This window comes from Hyperolius riggenbachi, chromosome 1, assembly GCF_040937935.1.
Source record: "Hyperolius riggenbachi isolate aHypRig1 chromosome 1, aHypRig1.pri, whole genome shotgun sequence".
Taxonomy (NCBI): Eukaryota; Metazoa; Chordata; class Amphibia; order Anura; family Hyperoliidae; genus Hyperolius; species Hyperolius riggenbachi.
In genome coordinates, this window is record NC_090646.1 from 369,347,754 (window position 1) to 369,370,256 (window position 22,503).

The window sequence follows — 22,503 nt, forward strand, 5'->3', positions numbered from 1 at the left end:
TTGCGCATTGTCTTTTCATTAAACGTTAATGCACCAGAGAAGCGCTCTTGTTTCTTCTCTACTCGTCAATCAAAGAGGGATCTACCTATTGAGCATGTCAGGAAAAAGTCTGCCAGTGTATAGCAGGCTTAAAGGTAAATGGAGAACTAAGCCATTGCTCAAACAATTCACATATGATGCAGATGCTCCAGAGAAATTCCCTTTGGAAAAGTCATGTGACCCAGGCTCCATTCACAAATGCTTGTAGCTGCAAGAAGAGTGTGTGTTCCCCAGGTAGGCAGCAACTGCTGAAAATACGGCCACCTCATCCACTGCTGCTTGGTGATTAACTCTCTATAGCCAGCATTCCAGCTACAGCTGATTCTTACTACGAGATTCTGCTGTATTTGCAGTGTGGTCCACAAAGCACTTGTGTAAGTAGTGAAGTACTAGGAGAAGAGTCAGGACAACTTTGTTGCGCAAATTCACAGTGACAGATTAATAGTAAATGGAACTAAAAGACCCAGCCACTGAGATAATTAAGATATTTATTGACAAAAGTATTGACAAATGTGCAGTGCACAAAATGTGTGCATTGCTATTAAATGCAAATGTACACATATGCATTTAAAAATGGGAAGGTGAACTAGGCGTTCATATTTTTCCAACTATTTTTGTATATTTCTCTATAAACGTAGCATACATTAAGGCATTTATTATTATCAGACCGTGTTTTAAGTCATTTCACATTTTCATTATGTTAACCTCAACATGGCAAGAAGTAGTAAAAACAGGTGAGATTCAAACAGATTTACAGCAAGTATAGTGTTCTACGGAGCTTCATGTAGCCAGCAAGCCAAGACAGAACTGGTCACCACAGCTCATTCTATAGACTGCCTAATGAAGCCCTCATGACTTTTCTTCACCCATAATGAAGGGGCATTTATAACTTGCTCATTCTGCCCATAAGGGCTTCCAGTTTCAAAGCCAGGGCCATATTGCCTTTAATCTTCAGTTTTCCTCCCATGAATGCCGCTGTTGGTTTCAGTTTTCCTGAAGATTAGAGGAGATCATGTCACTGAAAGCATGAATCCATTATTTTTAAATGTTTTAAGATAGAAACAATATAAATCAGGTGCAAAATAAACACAGCCTATAAATAAAACACAAAATAAAAGCGGACAAAGTTAATGATCTTAGTTCATAACAGCTCGGTTTAAAAGGACAACTGTGACGAGAGGGATATTGAGGCTGCCATAATATCCATATATACCAGTTGCCTTGCTGTCCTGCTGATTCTCTGCCTCTAATACTTTCAGACATAGCCCCTGAACAAGCATGAAGCAGATCAGGTGTTTCTGACTTTGTCAGATCTGACAAGATTATCTGCATGGTTGTTTATGGTGCGATTCAGACACTACTGCAGCCAAATAGATCAGCAGGGCTGTCAGGCAACTGGTATTGTTTAAAAGGATATTTATGTGGTAGCCTCCATATCCCTCTCATTACAGTTGTCCTTTAAAGAATTTCTTCGGGCAAAACTGAACATTTAGGAATACATAATAGGACGTTAATACTTATACCACTGACTGACTGAGGCAAAATTAAAGTGTACCTGAACTCAGAACTTCCTCTCTGCTCTAAAAAATAAGCAACAGCATAATAACCTTTAAAGAAAAAAAATTTGTGTTACAGCAGATACAAATCCTACAATAAATCTGCACTGTTTCTACGTCCTGCTTTCATGGAAGCAGACCTATTAACATCCTGAGCTTATCTGCCATGGCAGTCAGGTGACACGGGAAGAGATAAAATTACAGCTTGTGATTAGACACCGAGCAGGTGGTATTAGACAGGCTAAACTCTCTAAATACATACTCTGTTTTTATTCTGTCCTGTGCAAGAGATCAGGTCCACTTTAAGCCTTTACAACAATCATATCCTGAAATTTTGATTACCACCAGAATTGCTTGACTTCCTGTATTGTTGTGATGCTTAAACAACATTTTTTTTTTACTGCTATTTGTGGAGTGGACAGAGCATGCGCCCTTTTGCTACCTGTAGAGCAAAGACCGTGGGACAGGACAGAGGGAGGGCTCACAGTGTCTGAAGATCTTACAAGTTTAACATTTGTGTTACCGCAGGTTTACTTTAAAAAGTAGCGCATGTGCAGATAGGAGTGATACTAAGGACTTGCCTGCTCTCAGTTTTCTTTTTTGTGGCCTGAAGCTTTTTTTAATTTACGGTATGTCTTAAATCTCTGACTGAGGAATGCAAAACAGAGTTTCTAAGGATCCTTTCACACTACTTCCATTGTATCCGTCAGAACGTGATGCAATTATATTTCTATGGTACGTTCACAACAGGTCCAGCGGTTTCCATCAGAATATTGCACAGAAGACTGTGCAATTCCCTGACACTTACAATGGCAGTGAAGCATACTTCCACTGCATTGTATGCTTCACTTTATGGGGTGCATTGCACTTCTATTGCACGATGCACCTTTTCGCCACTGTTGCAATCTTAATGCGATATAATGCAGTGGAACTTAACTCAAAACTTCCTCTCAGTTCTAAAAGATTAGCCACAGCACAACTTTTATAGGATTTTTTTTTCTTCATTACAATTTATGGAAATCCTAAAGAAAACCCTGAAGTTTCACTTTTGCAGGGAGCATGAAAAGGTTAAGCCTCCGTATTTACTATATGGAGAGCTGCCTCAGCAGTGCTCTCCTGCAGTCTATTCACAGTTGCTGATCAGACATGTTGATCTGCCTAATCAAACAGAACACAGATGTGAACACCTTCAGCACCTATATGTGGAGAAAGACTTTTCATTGTGTGCTGTGCAAGAGTTCAGGTCTGCTTTCAAGAATCCTTAGGGCTTGTTCATACAGAGCATTTTCAAGTTTTTTAAGCGCCGGCAAAAAAAAATCACCCTAACAGCCCTTGTACAATGATTCCCTATGAGAGAGTGTTCACATAGGAGCGGTTAGATTCCAATCCGCTCACCAAAGTGCTGCCTGTCCCATTTTCGGGCCAATTGGCCTCAATGGAAGTTATAGGGAAAATCGCAAAGAGTTTGTACTTGTATAGAGATTTCCCCAGCGCTTTCATGAATAAATTCATTATATTTATTCATTTCCGGGTACAAGAGTTCACTTCCGGACTGAAGTCAGGAAGTGAAAACAACAACTCCCTCTGCAAAAGCGCTTATAAAAGTACTTTACAAAAAAAAAAACTAACGTGCAGCCTGCAGGCAAGCACCGGGAGGCACTAAAAACGCTCACAAAATCGCAAAACGCTGGCACCTGCGATTTGGGATGTGAACAAGGCCTGAGAGAGACTGGCAGTCTGGGGTAATCCACTTTCTAGCAGCAAGCCTAGAGATATGGAAAACAAGAAAGAAGCTTCTACTGTGAACATCTAACTACTCCTGCAGCAAGGTGGGAAGTCTCTAGGTAATCTGTACTCCACAAAGTACAGGTCCCAGGCTTTCACAGAACTGTAATTTCAGCTGAAGACAGTTTTGAGAATGCAAGGCTGGCTGCAAAGTGATATGGATATATATTTCAACATTAAATTACAAAATATGTCTTGTAATGTACTGATTTATGTTTGTAGTGATTTTATGAAAAGTGGAGTTTTAAGTTAATGGGTTCAGGTTAGGGGTATCGTCATATTCCAGTAATTTGTTATCAAACTATACTTCACAAAACAGTTTATGTAGAAAATGAGGAAAAGAAAAAACAATATCCTTAGATAAAAACCTTAACTAGCATCAGAAGTGTAATGAAAGTCACATCTGATTGCTCAGTTCCCCCAGGCAAACCTATAAAAGCACCAATTATTTTACTTACATATGCATTCAACAGTCGTAAAATCATTTTTCCATGCAGATTGTGTAATTAAGGAGCATTTGTACTTTTACTGAGCCATATGCTAGAACCTGTAGCTGGGCTTTATAATATGGGCTTTCAGCAAGCACAGAACAGCCCAACGGAAAGGCAGAGATTATTGTATGAAATGGCCAGGGGAAGCAGAGAAATGATCATGCAGATGTGTTAGAAACAAAAGTAGCATCCACAACCCCCTGTCCCCCCCCCCCCCCATCCCATCTATTACAACAGTGACAGCAGATGTACAAGTCGCTAACGGTAAGCACAGAAGATCACTTCTCTTAAGAATTTCTCCTGTGAGAAAATGTCACGGGGAAGCACACAATTAGTTTATTTTATTAGGCAGATATCTGTACATCACTGATGATTGGTTGTTCTCATTTCTGCATCCAATCAGTGAAGTAAATCGGTCATCAAACTTTGCAAGAGAAATTTATATCCAGTAGTGACAAGGTTTTAGCCAACAGACCCAGTAACTTTAAAGCCAACTCTAGAGTTTAATATAATATAAAAATGATTGCTTATTATTTTTTAAATGTTGTAGAAAAATGAACACCCTTGCTGTACGTCATGTCCGGTCTGCTGACTTCCAGCTCTGGAGGCCGTAAATGAGGAAAAACATGCTCCAGTACAGTTGTTTAACACATAAGAGGTTCTAACACTTTTTCCCACATGATCTAAAAGAAAAAAAATATTTTTCTCTTAGAGATGGTGCTATGGATAAAACGATCCCTTCCTTTGTAGGTTGTAATGAGATTACCAATGGAGATAATGTTCCTAAACGTACCTGTAAACATCTTTACAAAATCATCGCTACTCAAGCTCATCACAACATCCGCCTTTGCCGGTGATTCGCCTTTTCCAACTGCCCCTTTGTCATTCTTGAGGTCCAGATACCATGTGCCTTCATCTGCACCTGTGAGAAATGTAGGCTACAAAGTCACTCATGGAAAAAGGAAGCAATTATCCAAACTACATTTCTTGTCGAAAAAAAAATGAAAAAAAAAAAATATGATTTCAGACCACATCTTTTATGATATCTAGGGCAGTGTGAACAGAAACTGGAGAGCATACAGCAACATCAAAAAGAGACAGGAATGTTTTTCTTGGTTTTGTCTAAAATGACAGAAGTTAGATGGTTTTAAAGGACAACTATACTGAGAGAGATATAGAGGCTGCCATATTTATTTTCTTTTAAAAAATATTAGTTGCTTGGCAGTCCTGCCAATCTCACTGGCTGCAGTAGTGTCTGAATAACACCTGAAACAAGTATGCAGCTAATCTTGTCAGATCTGACTAGAATGTCAGAAACATCTGATATGCCGCATGCTTGTTCACGGTCTGTGGCTAAACGTATTAGTGGCAAAGGATCAGCAGGATAGCAAGGCAACTGGTATTGTTTAAAAGGAAATCAATATGGCAGCCTCCATATCCCTCTCATGACAATTGTCCTTTAATGTTGGTAACCAAATAATTATTCTTGGCAAAGTCCTAAATTAACTCCTTAGTATTATCAGTATTACACAATATGTGATATCAAATTAAAGACTAACAAGTGCAGAAGAGGTTTCAAGCCATCAATCAAGAAAGAAGAAACAAGGCAAATGATGATACCACGCTGCCCAGATTGCAGAACTTCAAGAAAGAAGAAACAAGGCAAATGATGATACCACGCTGCCCAGATTGCAGAACTTCAAGAAAGAAGAAACAAGGCAAATGATGATACCACGCTGCCCAGATTGCAGAACTTCAAGAAAGAAGAAACAAGGCAAATGATGATACCACGCTGCCCAGATTGCAGAACTTCAAGAAAGAAGCAAAGTTCAAAAAGAAAAAAAAAATGGGCTACCTAATAAACTATTACACAATGGCTTTAATTCACTAATACCTGTTCTGTTCAAAAATTTTGGTTGCCAAAATTCCACATTTGGTATTTCAGACTATGTTTAACCTCTTCACCTCGAAGGGTTTTTCTTCTTAAAAAACCAGAGCAATTTTCACCCGGCGGGAGGGACGTAGTACCTACGCCCTTGCACAGAGTGGTATTTTGCAGCGGCCCAGTTACTCGTCCCGGGGGAGGGGAAATGGTTAAAATCACTAAGATTTCCACACGTGCGTCTATAGTTCGGTAATTTAACAAAAAAAGTTGATACTACTCACAAAGTCCTGCTTGGTATGCCTAACCAGCTGTAGAGTAGCTTTAATTTCTCTCTCTGCCAATGCCGTCTGTGTCAATAAAGTACAAGGCTTTCTGCAACACTTTTTTGTGGTTCTCATGTCCCGCCTGATCAAATGGGGCCAATAGCAGGAGAGGGAGGCTCTTCCTAATGGCTCTCTACTTTAGTCTGTCAATGTTATCAAATGCTGTTTTCTAATTACCAACAGATTAGAGCACTGTTCCTAGTTTTACTGAATGCTCTAATCTGTGTGAATTGACATTTCTTGAGGTATTTACCACACAATATAGCAATTGACAATACTAGTCAGTAATTTCACTTTCAGTGAATTGTTGTTTAGCAACAATCGCAAATTTCTGTTTTCTGCTTTACTGAATGCAGTAATGCTTAGTCAATTGATGTGTTTAAATGTAAGCTTTTTTGACTATGACATATGATGTGGTATTTGTATTATTGGATTAAGGCCTTGTTCACATTTGCGTTTGACACATTTTTTCCCCCTTCCTAGCGATTTCTGTGAATTGGACGGTTTTGGGAAGAGTTTTTGTAAACGCTTTTGCAGAGCGATTCAGTTTTTCACTTCCTGACATCAGTCAGAAAGTGAACTCTTTGATCCAGAAAGAGGTGGTGGTGGTGTGGGTGGGTGGTGGTGGGTGGTGGTGTGGGTGGTGGTTGGTGGGTTGGCAGGGTGGGTGGTGGTGGTGTGTGTTTCCCATTGTAACTTTACCGTACTTGCATTTTGAAAATTTGTGAGCCTTTTCAAAATCCAAAACAGAACACAGCTGGTGTGAAAGGGCTCAGCTAGGGCTGTAATTCAAATCATTTTTCTGAAGTAGGGCACATACACAGACCAGTAGTGCGGCAGCAAACACAAACCCAGTAATGATAAAGGTCACCTGTTTAAATAAGGGAAAATAATACACAATTTAGCATTTCCAAAACATGCCACGAGTATTACTCATGATCAACTTCAAAGAACAGCAGAGGCCAGTAAAAATCTCCAAAGCATAATGGCTTCAGAGTTTTACATTAAAAGTGTGAGCAGACTCAGAATAGATTTCCTAGTTTTATCATCATTGAATATGAAATGTAACCCATTAGACCTTCTCTGTTTACTGCTGTATTTGCTTTGTGAGCAGCTGGCTGCTTCTGAATGGTGTAGGCTTACACCACTTCAGATGTTTAGCAAAATGCTATCCACTGGCTCATAAGCAGAACTAATGTAAGGATGTGATAATCTGTTGTTCTAATCAGGAGACTAGAATATGTTGGCAGCATACTGCACTCCTTGTTAGGGATCACAAGTGTTGTGGGGGCTGGAGAAATCTAATATATTGCCTATTGTAAGCAATTATAGCTAGTGTTATTTATAGCCATTTATGATGAGGGAGTGATTCCCAATCTAATAAGGCTAATATGGTTGTAGAACACGAATGGCCATTAGTGAACTTGCTTCAATATGGTTTCCTTTAATTGGTTTTAGGTCATTTTGGAGAAATTACCAATAGATTTTAATAGGATTATGTGCACATTTGTAGCATCAATAAAAAGGGGTTGGAGAGGTTTACCTTGGAGAACCATATGGTTTTATAATTTTATAGCTTTAAACTTCAGTGATAGGACTTCACTGGCCTCAATTCATGGAGCTTTATGAAAAGTTTGATCATTTTCCTCATGGGTAAAATCTAATTTTGAATTCACTAAGGTGTTATAGATTTATCAAATGTTTTATCGATGAAATGATCAATAAATCTATAACACCTTAGTGAATTCAAAATTAGATTTTACCCATGAGGAAAATTATCAAACGTTCGATAAAGTGTTTGATAAAGCTCTGTGAATTGCGGCCACTGTTCTTAGTGCTGAAAGGGTTGTTAGGAATTAGTAAGCGGTCAAATAGGACTATTTCTACATATCTTCTCTTAAAAAGTGTACCTGAGCTAAAGCTCGGGTACAAAATCACATACTCAACCAAGAAGAGAGAAGTCTCTAGATCCTAATGATGCTCCTCTTGCTGTCCTTTGGACCCCCGTCACCAAGTGCGGATCCTCCAAGCAGTGGCGCAACTACAAATCATGGGGCTCCCCTGCAAACTTTTGATGGCCCCCCCAATGTTCACATCCTTTCCCATGGTGGCCCTCACAGCCTGGGGGACCATCTTGCAAGGGCCATGAAACAAGTGTGGACATCATAATCTTCACACCTATAACAAGTGTAGCCATTAAAACACCCGATCTAAAGAATGGACCCCTTAGTTGGAGGTAGAGAAGTAGCAGTTGGGACCCCCCTTGCAGCTCTGGTCCCCCCTGCGGGCACAGGGGCTGTTACCCTCTAGTTACATCCCTGCCTCCAAGGATTACAGCCAAGGCCTTGCCTTATGCAAGCGTGTGCGAGTATGGCTGCGGCTTCCATGTAAGCCGGAGTTGCTCATGCCAGAAATGGAGTGAGGCTCCGATTAGCTGGAGGGTCCCAGGCAGCAGCGAAGGACAGGGAGGAAAGCCTCATTACAATCCAGACTTCCTTCTCTTTAGGCAAGTATGGGTTTGTGAACCAGAGCTTCGCCAAGGGGTTTCTTTAAGCTTATTACACACATCCAATCTTGGACAATTTTACCACTTCTTAACTTACCTACATACGCTGTTCATCATACTTAAAACCTGTTCCTTATACTACATGTAGATGCTAAAATCCACCCTCAGGCTGCTTTCACAGTGGGACGTTACAGGCGGACGTTAGTGCAGCCTGTAATGCACCCCACCGCACAGCAATGAAAAATCAATGGGCTGTTCACAGTGCCCACGTTGCGTTACACAGCAAGGATGCACGTTCTTTTGAAGTGCAGCATACTGTGCGTTCCTGCGGCGCTTCAGCCGCGTTAGACTGTTTGCACATGCTCAGTATGGGTGAATTTTTTTATTTTATGGGCGGAGAGGAGGAGGGGAGAGGCCGCTACGTAGCCAGGCACATGGCTACTTATTATTCACTGCACTTGCAGTGTTTACTTCCAGGAGCGGCCGCTGATTGGCTGGCGGGACCACGTGATGCGGAGAGCTCCGCTCACGTGGTCTCCGCAGCTTATCCGACAGAGCAGGCGCACCAAGAGCTGCTTTTAACGCGGCTCTTGGTAGCGTCCTGCTCCAACACCACCAGGAGTTGCGTTAGGGGCACGTTATGCGACCTTAACGTGTCATCTGATGCAACGTCTTAGTGGGAAAGAAGCCTTAAGCACAACACAGACATTCTGTTATCTTTAAGCACTTAAGGACCACGGGCTTTAAAGAGACACTGAAGCGAAAAAAAGATATGATATAATGAATTGGTTGTGTACTATGAATAATTACTAGAAGATTAGCAGCAAAGAAAATATTCTCATATTTTTATTTTCAGGTATATAGTGTTTTTTCTAACATTGCATCATTCTAGAATATGTGCAGATTACACAACACTCAGCATTCAAAATGATTATTTCAGAGCAGTCTGAACTAATGACCTCTCCTCTGGCAGAGAAAAAGAAATTTGTTCACTAATAGTTGAGATAATAAAAGTCAGAAGACAGCCCTCTCCAAGACTTTGAAAGTAGTAGAGCTTAACCTCCCCGGCGTTCTATTGAGATCGCCAGGGAGGCTGCGGGAGGGTTTTTTTTTTTTAATAAAAAAAAAACTATTTCATGCAGCCAACTAAAAGTTGGCTGCATGAAAGCCCACTAGAGGGCGCTCCGGAGGCGTTCTTCCGATCACCTCCGGCGCCCAGAATAAACAAGGAAGGCCGCAATGAGCGGCCTTCCTTGTTTTGCTTAGATCGTCGCCATAGCGACGAGCGGAGTGACGTCATGGACGTCAGCCGACGTCCTGACGTCAGCCGCCTCCGATCCAGCCCTTAGCGCTGGCCGGAACTTTTTGTTCCGGCTACGATGGGCTCAGGCGGCTGGGGGGACCCTCTTTCGCCGCTGCACGCGGCGGATCGCCGCAGAGCGGCGGCAATCAGGCAGAACACGCGGCTGGCAAAGTGCCGGCTGCGTGTGCTGCTTTTTATTTGAAGAAAATCGGCCCAGCAGGGCCTGAATGGCAGCCTCCGGCGGTGATGGACGAGCTGAGCTCGTCCATACCGCTCAGGAGGTTAATGGCTTTTTTGCATAGAGATAACAACTGGCGTTTCTTAACTCTTCCTGTACTGGAAACAATTAGACTGATGTACAGTGGAGGAAATAATTATTTGACCCCTCACTGATTTTGTAAGTTTGTCCAATGACAAAGAAATGAAAAGTCTCAGAACAGTATCATTTCAATGGTAGGTTTATTTTAACAGTGGCAGATAGCACATCAAAAGGAAAATCGAAAAAATAACCTTAAATAAAAGATAGCAACTGATTTGCATTTCATTGAGTGAAATAAGTTTTTGAACCCCTACCAACCATTAAGAGTTCTGGCTCCCACAGAGTGGTTAGACACTTCTACTCAATTAGTCACCCTCATTAAGGACACCTGTCTTAACTAGTCACCTGTATAAAAGACACCTGTCCACAGAATCAATCAATCAAGCAGACTCCAAACTCTCCAACATGGGAAAGACCAAAGAGCTGTCCAAGGACGTCAGAGACAAAATTGTAGACCTGCACAAGGCTGGAATGGGCTACAAAACCATTAGCAAGAAGCTGGGAGAGAAGGTGACAACTGTTGGTGCGATTGTTCGAAAATGGAAGGAGCACAAAATGACCATCAATCGACCTCGCTCTGGGGCTCCACGCAAGATCTCACCTCGTGGGGTGTCAATGGTTCTGAGAAAGGTGAAAAAGCATCCTAAAACTACACGGGAGGAGTTAGTGAATGACCTCAAATTAGCAGGGACCACAGTCACCAAGAAAACCATTGGAAACACATTACACCGCAATGGATTAAAATCCTGCAGGGCTCGCAAGGTCCCCCTGCTCAAGAAGGCACATGTGCAGGCCCTTCTGAAGTTTGCCAATGTACACCTGAATGATTCTGTGAGTGACTGGGAGAAGGTGCTGTGGTCTGATGAGACCAAAATAGAGCTCTTTGGCATTAACTCAACTTGCTGTGTTTGGAGGAAGAAAAATGCTGCCTATGACCCCCAAAACACCGTCCCCACCGTCAAGCATGGGGGTGGAAACATTTTTCTTTGGGGGTGATTTTCGGCTAAGGGCACAGGACAACTTAATCGCATTAACGGGAAAATGGACGGAGCCATGTATCGTGAAATCCTGAACGACAACCTCCTTCCCTCTGCCAGGAAACTGAAAATGGGTCGTGGATGGGTGTTCCAGCACGACAATGACCCAAAACATACAGCAAAAGCAACAAAGGAGTGGCTCAAGAAGAAGCACATTAAGGTCATGGAGTGGCCTAGTCAGTCTCCGGACCTTAATCCAATAGAAAACCTATGGAGGGAGCTCAAGCTCAGAGTTGCACAGAGACAGCCTCAAAACCTTAGGGATTTAGAGATGATCTGCAAAGAGGAGTGGACCAACATTCCTCCTAAAATGTGTGCAAACTTGGTCATCAATTACAAGAAACGTTTGACCTCTGTGCTTGCAAACAAGGGTTTTTCCACTAAGTATTAAGTCTTTTATTGTTAGAGGGTTCAAAAACTTATTTCACTCAATGAAATGCAAATCAGTTGCTATCTTTTATTTAAGGTTATTTTTTCGATTTTCCTTTTAATGTGCTATCTGCCACTGTTAAAATAAACCTACCATTGAAATGATACTGTTCTGAGACTTTTCATTTCTTTGTCATTGGACAAACTTACAAAATCAGTGAGGGGTCAAATAATTATTTCCTCCACTGTATCTGATCTTAATGTTTTATTTCTTAGCTGTACTACACATACAAATCATAATATCATATTTTTTTCGCTTCAGTGTCTCTTTAAGAGAAACTCCGACCAAGAAATGAACTTTATCCCAATCAGTAGCTGATACCCCTTTTCCCATGAAAAATCTATTCCTTTTCACAAACATACCATCAGGGGGCGCTGTATGGCTGATATTGTGATGAAACCCCTCCCACAAGAAGCTCTGAGTACCGAGGTACTCCTGGCAGTTTCCGGTCTGTGAACCTTGCTGCAATGTGGGAAATAGCTGTTTACAGCTGTTTCCAACTGTCAAAAAAGCAAGCAGCAGCTACATCACCTGCCAATAGTAAAAATGTCACCATGTAATGTCAAAATGTAAATCAGGGATTTAAAAGATTTTACAATGGGCAAACACTGACTAAATCATTTATACATAATTATTGTAAAAATGAAGCACTTTTTTAATTACATTATTTTCACTGGAGTTCCTCTTTAAACCCCCCCTAGTGACCAGGCCATTTTGTACCAATTATGCCACTGCAGCTTTAAGACCTCGCTGCAGGGCTGTACAACTCCACACACAAGTTATTTCCTCTCCTTTTATGCCCACCAACAGAGCTTTCTGTTGGTGGGCTGTGATCGCTCCCAGGGTGTTTATTTTTGAATATTTATTACAATACATTTTCCCTTTTTTTTACTCCACCCCCCTCCTCCCTCCCCCCACCAGCCAATCGGAGCGATCGGCTGTCATAGGCATCAGCCTATGACAGCGGATCGCTCTAGTGCCTCCCAGGGAGACAGCCGTGTCACACGGCTGTACCCAGTACAGCGCTGCTGTAGATCGCAGCGTTGTACATTGTAAATACACAGCAGTTTCTCATCTAACAGTCTGTCAGAAATACATTCCTGCCAAGTCACATGCTAGAAGGTTATTAGCACTGTTTCACATAGGTGACTGAAGAAATTGTTGGAAAAAAAACCTCTACAGGGTGTACAGGTAGAGTACACATGGATGGCATCAGCTGCATTTCTTCAGGGTTGCGGTTATGAAATGGTTAAATGTTAAAAAGTCCTACCCCACAGAGCCACATTAACCCATGCCATGTACGGATGAGGATCAATCAATCCGAAACAGGCTGTATGCATGTTGTATTAGTATGGCTCTGTAATATTAAGAAGCTGACACATCATTGCATTCTAGCACTTCTGGAGGTGTGTTTAGCTTCCAGGGACAGCAAAGGATAATTTGCATATTCAACAGTAATGCTTTGGGAGACATCTCAGAGCTCACTCAAACCTGAATAATTGTAAATACCTCCCGTTTTAAAGAAGGCAAACTACTGAAATGGTTAAATGCTGTTGTAACCAGTCTCGTGAGCAGCAAACTCTTCCTGAACACTTGTTCTTACTGAATGCTACAACACTAGGTGAACACTGAGAACAAATATTAAAGGGAATCTGAAGTGGAAATAAACTTATGAGATAATGGATTTGTATGTGTAGTGCAGCTAAGAAATACACCACTAGTAGCACAGGTATGTTTCCAGTACAGGAAGAGTTAAAAAACTTCAGTTATCTATGCAAGAGAGCCTCTCTGAGCTCGCCGACCCATCTTGGGTCGCGGTTTTCTGGAGCACCTATAAATCAAAGAAACAGTCCGAGACAGATCTAGATACGATCTTACTGCAGGGAAGTTGAAAGGGTTATTAGCTCTGCTTGTTTTTTTAACAAATAAAAATACAAAGTGTAGCTTGTAATTGCAAATATGACAGAATTATGCAAGGTTATAAAAAAAGCTATATATCTAAAAATTAAAATAGGATACTATTTTCTTTGCTACTAATGTTCTATTAATTATCAGTACTACACAAACAAATCATTACATCATACTTTTTTTTCCACTTTAGTGTCACTATACAAAGGGTCAGTTGGAGGTTGAATAAAACCAGCGAGAGGTTACGGTGACCAGCAGGACACTTCAGCTGTGTGAAAAGACGTTACATGAGCAGAAGCTGCAGCAGCCCGACACAGTTTCCTGTCTCTATAGGTTTTTATTCTTTACTGAACAAGCTGAACATTTAGCGAACATGGTGTCCTTGAGTCAGAACAAAATGACACGTAGATTAAGCAGGTGGGCATTGTTTAGGTAAGAGTGAATACTTGCCATTTTTTTATTTTTTTTTATTTTTTTTATTTATTTTTTTTTTTTTTTATTACCGCGTAAATTATGTTCCTGTAAAAAAAAAAGCTAATGTTTAGGTCTCCTTTAGGCTTAGTGCGTTGACCAATTTTACTGTATTTTACTGTATTGCGATTTACATTTTCCAAACACTGCATGTTGCATTTAGCTTCCTTCAGAAAACACAATTGAATAAATCCACAGTACAACTACAATAAAACTGCATAAACTAAGCATGGTGCTCACATGAAGCTAGTAAATACAAAACATTACGCTGGTGCTAACACCTGGAAGTTAGCTGTACCCTATGAGGTTTCAGGACTCCGGCCTTGCTGGCAACCTCAGGTAAGTTCACTTTCATGTCTGTTGTCCATATGAATCTGTGTTCAACTATGAATGTGCTCCCTTTTTGTGTAGGATGGGTTTGCATCCACTCCATACAGAAGGACCACACAATCAGATTGGTTTTGCTGTGGCTCACCCTCATACAGGGGCCTCAATTCACAGAGCTTTATCAAACACTTTGTCAAACGTTTGATAATTTTCCTGATGGGCAAAATCTAATTTTGAATTCACTAAGGTGTTATAGATTTATCGAATGTTTTATTGATGAAATGATCAATAAATCTATAACACCTTAGTGAATTCAAAATTAGATTTTGCCCATGAGGAAAATTATCAACCGTTTGACAAAGTGTTTGATAAAGCTCTGTGAATTGAGGCCCCTGAGGGAGTGCAGAATTATTAGGCAAGTTGTATTTTTGAGGAATAATTTTATTATTGAACAACAACCATGTTCTCAATGAACCCAAAAAACTCATTAATATCAAAGCTGAATATTTTTGAAAGTAGTTTTTAGTTTTAGCTATTTTAGGGGGTATTTGTGTGTGCAGGTGACTATTACTTTACATAATTATTAGGCAACTCAACAAAAAACCAAATATATACCCATTTCAATTATTTATTTTTACCAGTGAAACCAATATAACATCTCAACATTCACAAATATACATTTCTGACATTCAAAAACAAAACAAAAACAAATCAGTGACCAATATAGCCACCTTTCTTTGCAAGGACACTCAAAGGCCTGCCATCCATGGATTCTGTCAGTGTTTTGATCTGTTCACCATCAACATTGCGTGCAGCAGCAACCACAGCCTCCCAGACACTGTTCAGAGAGGTGTACTGTTTTCCCTCCTTGTAAATCTCACATTTTATGATGGACCACAGGTTCTCAATGGGGTTCAGATCTGGTGAACAAGGAGGCCATGTCATTAGTTTTTCGTCTTTTATACCCTTTCTTGCCAGCCACGCTGTGGAGTACTTGGACGCGTGTGATGGAGCATTGTCCTGCATGAAAATCATGTTTTTCTTGAAGGATGCAGACTTCTTCCTGTACCACTGCTTGAAGAAGGTGTCTTCCAGAAACTGGCAGGACTGGGAGTTGAGCTTGACTCCATCCTCAACCCGAAAAGGCCCCACAAGCTCATCTTTCATGATACCAGCCCAAACCAGTACTCCACCTCCACCTTGCTGGTGTCTGAATTGGACTGGAGCTCTCTGCACTTGACCAATCCAGCCACGGGCCCATCCATCTGGCCCATCAAGACTCATTTCATCAGTCCATAAAACCTTAGAAAAATCAGTCTTGAGATATTTCTTGGCCCAGTCTTGACGTTTCAGCTTGTGTGTCTTGTTCAGTGGTGGTCGTCTTTCAGCCTTTCTTACCTTGGCCATGTCTCTGAGTATTGCACACCTTGTGCTTTTGGGCACTCCAGTGATGTTGCAGCTCTGAAATAAGGCCAAACTGGTGGCAAGTGGCATCTTGGCAGCTGTACGTTTGACTTTTCTCAGTTCATGGGCAGTTATTTTGCGCCTTGGTTTTTCCACACGCTTCTTGCGACCCTGTTGACTATTTTGAATGAAACGCTTGATTGTTCGATGATCACGCTTCAGAAGCTTTGCAATTTTAAGAGTGCTGCATCCATCTGCAAGATATCTCACTATTTTTGACTTTTCTGAGCCTGTCAAGTCCTTCTTTTGACCCATTTTGCCAAAGGAAAGGAAGTTGCCTAATAATTATGCACACCTGATATAGGGTGTTGATGTCATTAGACCACACCCCTTCTCATTACAGAGATGCAAATCACCTAATATGCTTAATTGGTAGTAGGCTTTCGAGCCTATACAGCTTGGAGTAAGACAGCGTGCATAAAGAGGATGATGTGGTCAAAATACTAATTTGCCTAATAATTCTGCACTCCCTGTATTTGTGGATTTATAGAACTAATTGGCTTCAGTATCCATCTACTGGATTTGTGTGATTTTGAGCCAAGGTCCCTTTAAACGTTTGTGTGTTTTACTGCCCATCTTGTGAGCTCCTCACATGCTGGTTATAAGCTTGATTGAGTGAATTGTATGTCTCAGTTTTGCTTTCAAGTAGATCTCTACGCAGTTTACCTAGGCTCCTCTAAACCCCATAAATATAAATTACCAATATTTTAAAAACCGCGTCTATCATAAAATTGCCTGGCAGCACGCCATCCTCCGCGGCCTGGTGCCTTCTAGGCATGTTTGGCCTGGCCACATGACCCCCATCACGCTCCCATTTCCGGAAGCTTTCTATGGCTGTGCAGTACAATGCTCCCAAGGACAGGAGCATGATGGGGGATGGGGGAGCCAAACTGCACCTGTGCCGAATGGAGAACTTTCAGGGCAAGACTGAAAAAAATCTAGGTGGCACAGAAGGACGGCGAGGGAGCGATCAGCCTGGAGAGGGCTAAAGCAAGCCCCAGGTATGTATAATCTTTCTCTCCTTCAACGTCTCGTGTACACTTTAATGGGCCAGAGCCTGTCGGTCCGCAATGAGTTAAGCTACATATGCACAGCAAACTTTAATTGCTGAAAACAATCATTTCGGGTCAAAAACTATTAAAATTACATTTAGCTTAGCCTTTTAATAAAGGGCCATTTGGTCTCATTTAGCCTTTTTATACCTTCCTGGTGGTCCTGTGTCACCATAAGCTGTCTGGGTATTCCTTAGTACTAGTCTAAGCCCTATCCTATAGAGCCAGATCAATACCATACACTGATGAGGACCAAAAAGTCTGAAAGCTTACTATGCACCAGTGGTTCTGGATGTGCAGCCTTGCTTTCAGGCAAGCTGAATTCTGTTTTAAGAAGGCAAAATTACATTTTAACTATGTGTACAGGTGTCCCCTGACATCAGCAGCCTCCTTTTCTGCATGTCATAAAACAATTAGAACTATCCTGCTGAAACTCCGCCCCCCTCAAACTGGGGCATGTTAGAGGTTTGCTTTAAAGCTCCATACCCACCGGGTGATACTTGGGCACCATCGTTTAACAGAAGCATGTTAAAACGATGTTGGCCCCCACGGCTATGGCACATCGTTAAGAAACACACACAGGGGTTCAGATCGGGTAGATCCCCAATGACTCCTGCGCAAAGTACCGTGATCGGTTGAACTTTCGTTCAAGCCCGTCGTGTACACCCTCCGGCAGGGGGAAGGATTCGGGGTTGCTCGTCGAGGGACTTTGACGCTGGATCCAACTTCCTGCCTCTTTTGGTGAGTATGTAGCTTAAAGGGAACCTAAACTGAGAAGGATCTGGATTTTTGCTTTTAAAATAATACCAGCTGCCTGACTCTCCTGCTGATCCTGTGTCTCTAATACTTTTTAGCCACAGCCCCTTAACAAGCATGCAGATCAGGTGCTCTGACTGAGCTCAGACTGGATTAGCTGCATGCTTGTTTCAGGTGTGTGATTCTGACAACACCGCAACCAAAGAGATCATCAGGAGTGCCAGGCAACTAGTATTGTTTAAAAGGAAAAAACCATATCCCTCACAGTTAAGTTTCCCTTTAAAGGCTTCAGAAAATCCAGATAAAACTCTTTATGCAAGGAACAACCTCCAGACTAAAAAGGAAATGGACCATCTGGCTTGCTATCAGTGAACAGCATCGGCGATGGTATGGCAGTGCAATAGTGTACATGGCATATCTGTGAAAAGTACCATTACTGCTAAACTATGTGTAATAGTGTTTTGAAGCGACATGCACTACCACCCAGACATTAAACGGCCTCAATTCACTAAGATTATGCTGGAGATAATAAGGCAAGAGTAAACTTGCAACCGTACAGCGAGAGAGTTATCTCTTCTCTTCATTCCTTAAGTTACCTCCTCTCCTCCTCTGTAGTTATTTTCACACGCAGTTAATTAACAGCCTGTCTTTAACTTTAGAATTCTGGAGTTTTTTTTTTTTTTTTTTCCCAATTGATTTTTATTGAAATTTTTCACAGTTTACAAATCCAAAGTAAAGGTAATGAGTATCATTCATTTTCAATAATTCTTTAGTTGAACAATGAATTGGAAAGCAAAACAGCCATTTACTGTATAGCAACTCAGAAATAATGCATTATAGAACAGTTCTAAATCAGGTGGAATAAGCACCTTCAACTGAGTTAGTACTTATTCTGGAGTTATTTTAAGGATTAAAGAGTTAATTTAAAGACAGAAGAGTTAACTTTAGGTTTGCCTGAGGTAAAAGGTTTCCAGAATACTACATGCATCATCACCATGGTGATAACTCTAGAAACGTTACTAAAGACAGGAGATAAGCTTAGTGAATTGAGGCCATTGTCTCCTTCAGCAACCTTTTTCGTTCCAGCAAGACAATAGCAAATCACATTCTGAATGTATTGCATCAGCATGGGTCCATAATAAAAGAGTTCAGGTGCTATATTGACCTTCCAGCTGTCCAGAACTGTCACCCACTGAAAACAATTGGCACAATAACAAAACATATGACAAAAGAGACTCTGAACTGACGACATTCACTTTCAAAACTACAGCAGGTGGCCTTCGTACACAATTTTGTTAAAAGAAGTGGCGATAGAACAGTGTTTCTTCTGTCTGGTCTTAATTTTTTGAAAAATGCATTATTTCCCAGTTTCAAGATTTGTTGTCAGCTTGGTATTATTTTCATTTAAATATAGGTTTAACAGAATTTTCAACTCCCTGCATTCTGTTTATATTTACATTTTACACATTTTGTGGAAATGGGTTTGTAGTTGCAACATCTTTTTCACGCTGCTCTGAGTACAAGAGAAAACTTGTAGGAGATACTTTTCTTTCTTCTGCCCACATACAGTGATAGAGCTGCCTAAGAAATATAGCAGCAGCTGTATGTCCCCTCTCATAGCATTTGGCTGCATCTGTAGAGCTCAGTGACCGCTAGGATTGTTCTGAAAAGATCTTTTGCTAGTAAATGAAGTACAGGAAGGTGCTTAGGCTCATACCCACCACACAATTTTCCCAATGACTTTTTGGATGACGACCGGATGCTTCTGTGATCTTGCGACATGGGTACAGGACCACAATCACAGGAACGACATTTCACAATGCGTTCCGTTAACGACTGCCACGGTGGATCAGGTCTTTAAGATCCCCGACGACTCCGCGCAAAGTATCACGATCACTTGACTTCCCATTCATGCCCATCATGTAATGTTGCGAGCAGGAAAATGAATCGCTGAACGCTCAGGAGGTGAGTATTCAGTTTAACTGACAACTCAGTTGCAGATCTGGTTATCTTGGACACAGCCCTCTGTTCTTGTTCTAAAACAAAGCTTTTTCAGTGTAACCCAGGATGTCACAGGAGCTTAAGGGCTGGTTCACACGTCCTGTGATGTCTCGTTCGGGGGTGGCGGTACAGCGATCGTCTGCTTCCCGTCAGATCATGTGGACTATCAACCTTGATAATCAAAGGAAAGAAGACAGCTCCTTCTCATTAGGTTAGACCCCGACCACCAGCAGAGTATAACAGTGCTATGACATCAGTGATAGGTACACTACTGAGATACTAAATATAGTATAGGTTTTCTAAACACTACAAAATAATCTAGTCATAGCCAGACCCCTCTACGGAAATCTTTAGTAAAAGGTGAAATATTTGTACAATCTGAAAAGAAAAACATTACTACTAAAGGTAGCCAGAGCCCACTCAAGACTAGGGATGGTCAATTAGGCCCTGTTCACAATATCAAACGGAAATGGCTGTGCGATTAGAACGCAACACATACGATTGCACGCCATCTGCGCTTGCATCCGTTGTGTGGCTGATCACATTTACTTGTAGTGCAGCATGCGTTCGTGGACCGCACTGGTCCGCGAACGCATGCAGTGTTAACATCACACAGAGCAGTCTATTCAGTTCTGATGTCGTGCGCATCTGCCTCCTGCACGCGTTGCCGAAATATGGACAGCAATGCGTGTAATGTGAACGAGGAAGAGAAGATGCAAGTAATTCTGTGTTAATGCAGACTTACAAATTCTGTGCATTAAGTGGTCCTTTGTCATGCTGCATACATTTTCATTAAGAATTAGCATAATCCTGCATCAACTTGGAATTACTTGCATCTCATTGACCATCCTTACTCAATTTAGAACCAGAGCCTTCTGTCATGCTGCTCCTACTCTGTGGAATGACTTAACAGAGCTCTGGTTGTTTTCATACTTAAAGGATACCCCAACTGAAATGTGACATAATGAGATAGACATGTGTATGTACAGTGCCTAGCACACATATACATATGCTGTGTTCCTTTTTTTATTTTTCTGCCTGAAAGAGTTAAATATAAGGTATGCAAGTGGCTGACTCAGTCTTGACTCAGACAGGAAGTGACTACAGTGTGACCCTCACTGATAAGAAATTCCAACTATAAAACACTTTCCTAGCAGAAAATGGCTTCTGAGAGCAAGAAAGAGGTAAAAAAAAAGGGGAATTTCTTATCAGTGAGGGTCACATTGTAGTCACTTCCTGTTTGAGTCAGCCACTTACATACCTGATATTTAACTCTTTCAGGCAGAGAAAGAAAAAAAGGAACACAGCACAGTTATCTGTGTGCTAGGCATTGTACATACACATCTCTATCTCATTATGTCACATTTCAGTTGGGGTATCCTTTAATTCATAATCATCACACTCCAACATCATGCTGGAACAGTGACTTTCCTACCTGAGAGTACAAACTGGTACACTCCTTGGACAGATTTGACAGCATCTTCATTGATTGTTTTTCCGATGGCTTGAAACGTACCCTCCACTAGACTTTGGCCTTTTGGTGTGGCTTCTGTCCCAGCTGCAACAGACTCAAAAGGGTTAGTAGACAGACTCATGCATATACAAAAATATTACAAACATTACAAGTTTGAATTGTAAAAAAACTAGACTTTTGAATCTAACAACGGCAGCTACAGCTAAGTGTTAAAAAATATTCAGACCTTTGCTCCTTGGATATTACATTTATGACCCTTGCTGGCTAAATGGCACTGCAGTGCTGAATTTATAGGGGAACACAGCTGATCTGTTTTGAATTAAATGCCCATGGAAATAAGGCTGTTAGGTTTTCATTTTCACTGATGGGTCAGACGTTTTGTTTCTACAGCTGGATGATGATCCCAGCTATGTGAAAAGACGCAGGTTATCCAAACACCCCTTTGTCCCACTGCACACCACCATACACATGTAACAGCAACTACACAAGTGAACCAGGACACTGCTTAATACAAGAACATTTTAAGAGCGTCTCCTGCAAAGCAAGATCTATGGCATGGATCATAAAGCGGTTTTGGGATGGTTATAAAAATATGTACTGCTCAAATCCTTAAAGCAAACCTGTCATGAGATAACTGTGGTGACTCACTGCTGACCTAACATTGAGACTTCCTGACAGTAAGGGTTAGAGTACATAAACGTTGTGTTTGGGCTGCGAGTGTAGTATTTTGTATTGCATTTTTTTTTTTTTACAAAAGCAGGCTATCCTTTTCTACCATGTTTAGAGCCAGTCCTTGAGCATTTTCAACTAAAATTAAAAAAAAAAAAAAAAGCTACACACCAGTACAATCTATATTTGTGTTGTGTTTGGTACATGCAGATTTAAGACAGTTGAGAATTGTTAATTCTTATGATGACACAGAAGATAAAATATGATACAAAATGTATTTTCTATCAACTGGTAGTAAAACAGTTAAGTGAAGGCGACAGTGAGTTATGACTTCCAGAACAGGTCTAAAATGCAAGTGCAAAATGAATCAGTTCAAGATACTGGAAGCAGCCCTGGAAATCATGCGTTCTGCAGGCCTACTATGCACCCAAAACTGCTGGTGTTTAGTTGACGAAGGGTCTGGGGACTCTCATATGCCTATGTGGTCACTGCTGTTGCAAAGACTGAAGTGAACGTAAAACAAGACAATCACTTACTAAGCTCTTTCATCTTATTGGTCAAAACTTCTGGGTCTATATCTAAAAAGAAGTCAGGAAGTAAGGGATGTCCTAAAAAAACAAAAAAAAAAACACACATCAGTTAATGCCAAACTTGCAAAGTCAGACAAGAAAATGTAATTTCCAAATTTGTTTTTGTTATTTTGTATA

General features: G+C 41.1%; 1 protein-coding gene across 1 annotated transcript in view; it reads right to left on the reverse strand.

Annotated features, from left to right (window-relative positions):
- Positions 1–510: 510 nt before the first annotated feature.
- The window catches only part of HSDL2 (hydroxysteroid dehydrogenase like 2), a 92,088-nt gene continuing 70,095 nt past the window's right edge, over positions 511–22,503 (reverse strand). Inside the window, exons 9-12 of the mRNA XM_068234297.1 lie at positions 22,333–22,404; positions 21,089–21,211; positions 4,665–4,793; positions 511–1,032 (exon numbers count right to left, since the gene is read on the reverse strand). Of these exons, the coding sequence (XP_068090398.1) occupies positions 923–1,032; positions 4,665–4,793; positions 21,089–21,211; positions 22,333–22,404 (434 nt within the window). The 3' untranslated portion in view covers positions 511–922. The remainder of the gene's footprint in view (positions 1,033–4,664; positions 4,794–21,088; positions 21,212–22,332; positions 22,405–22,503) is intronic.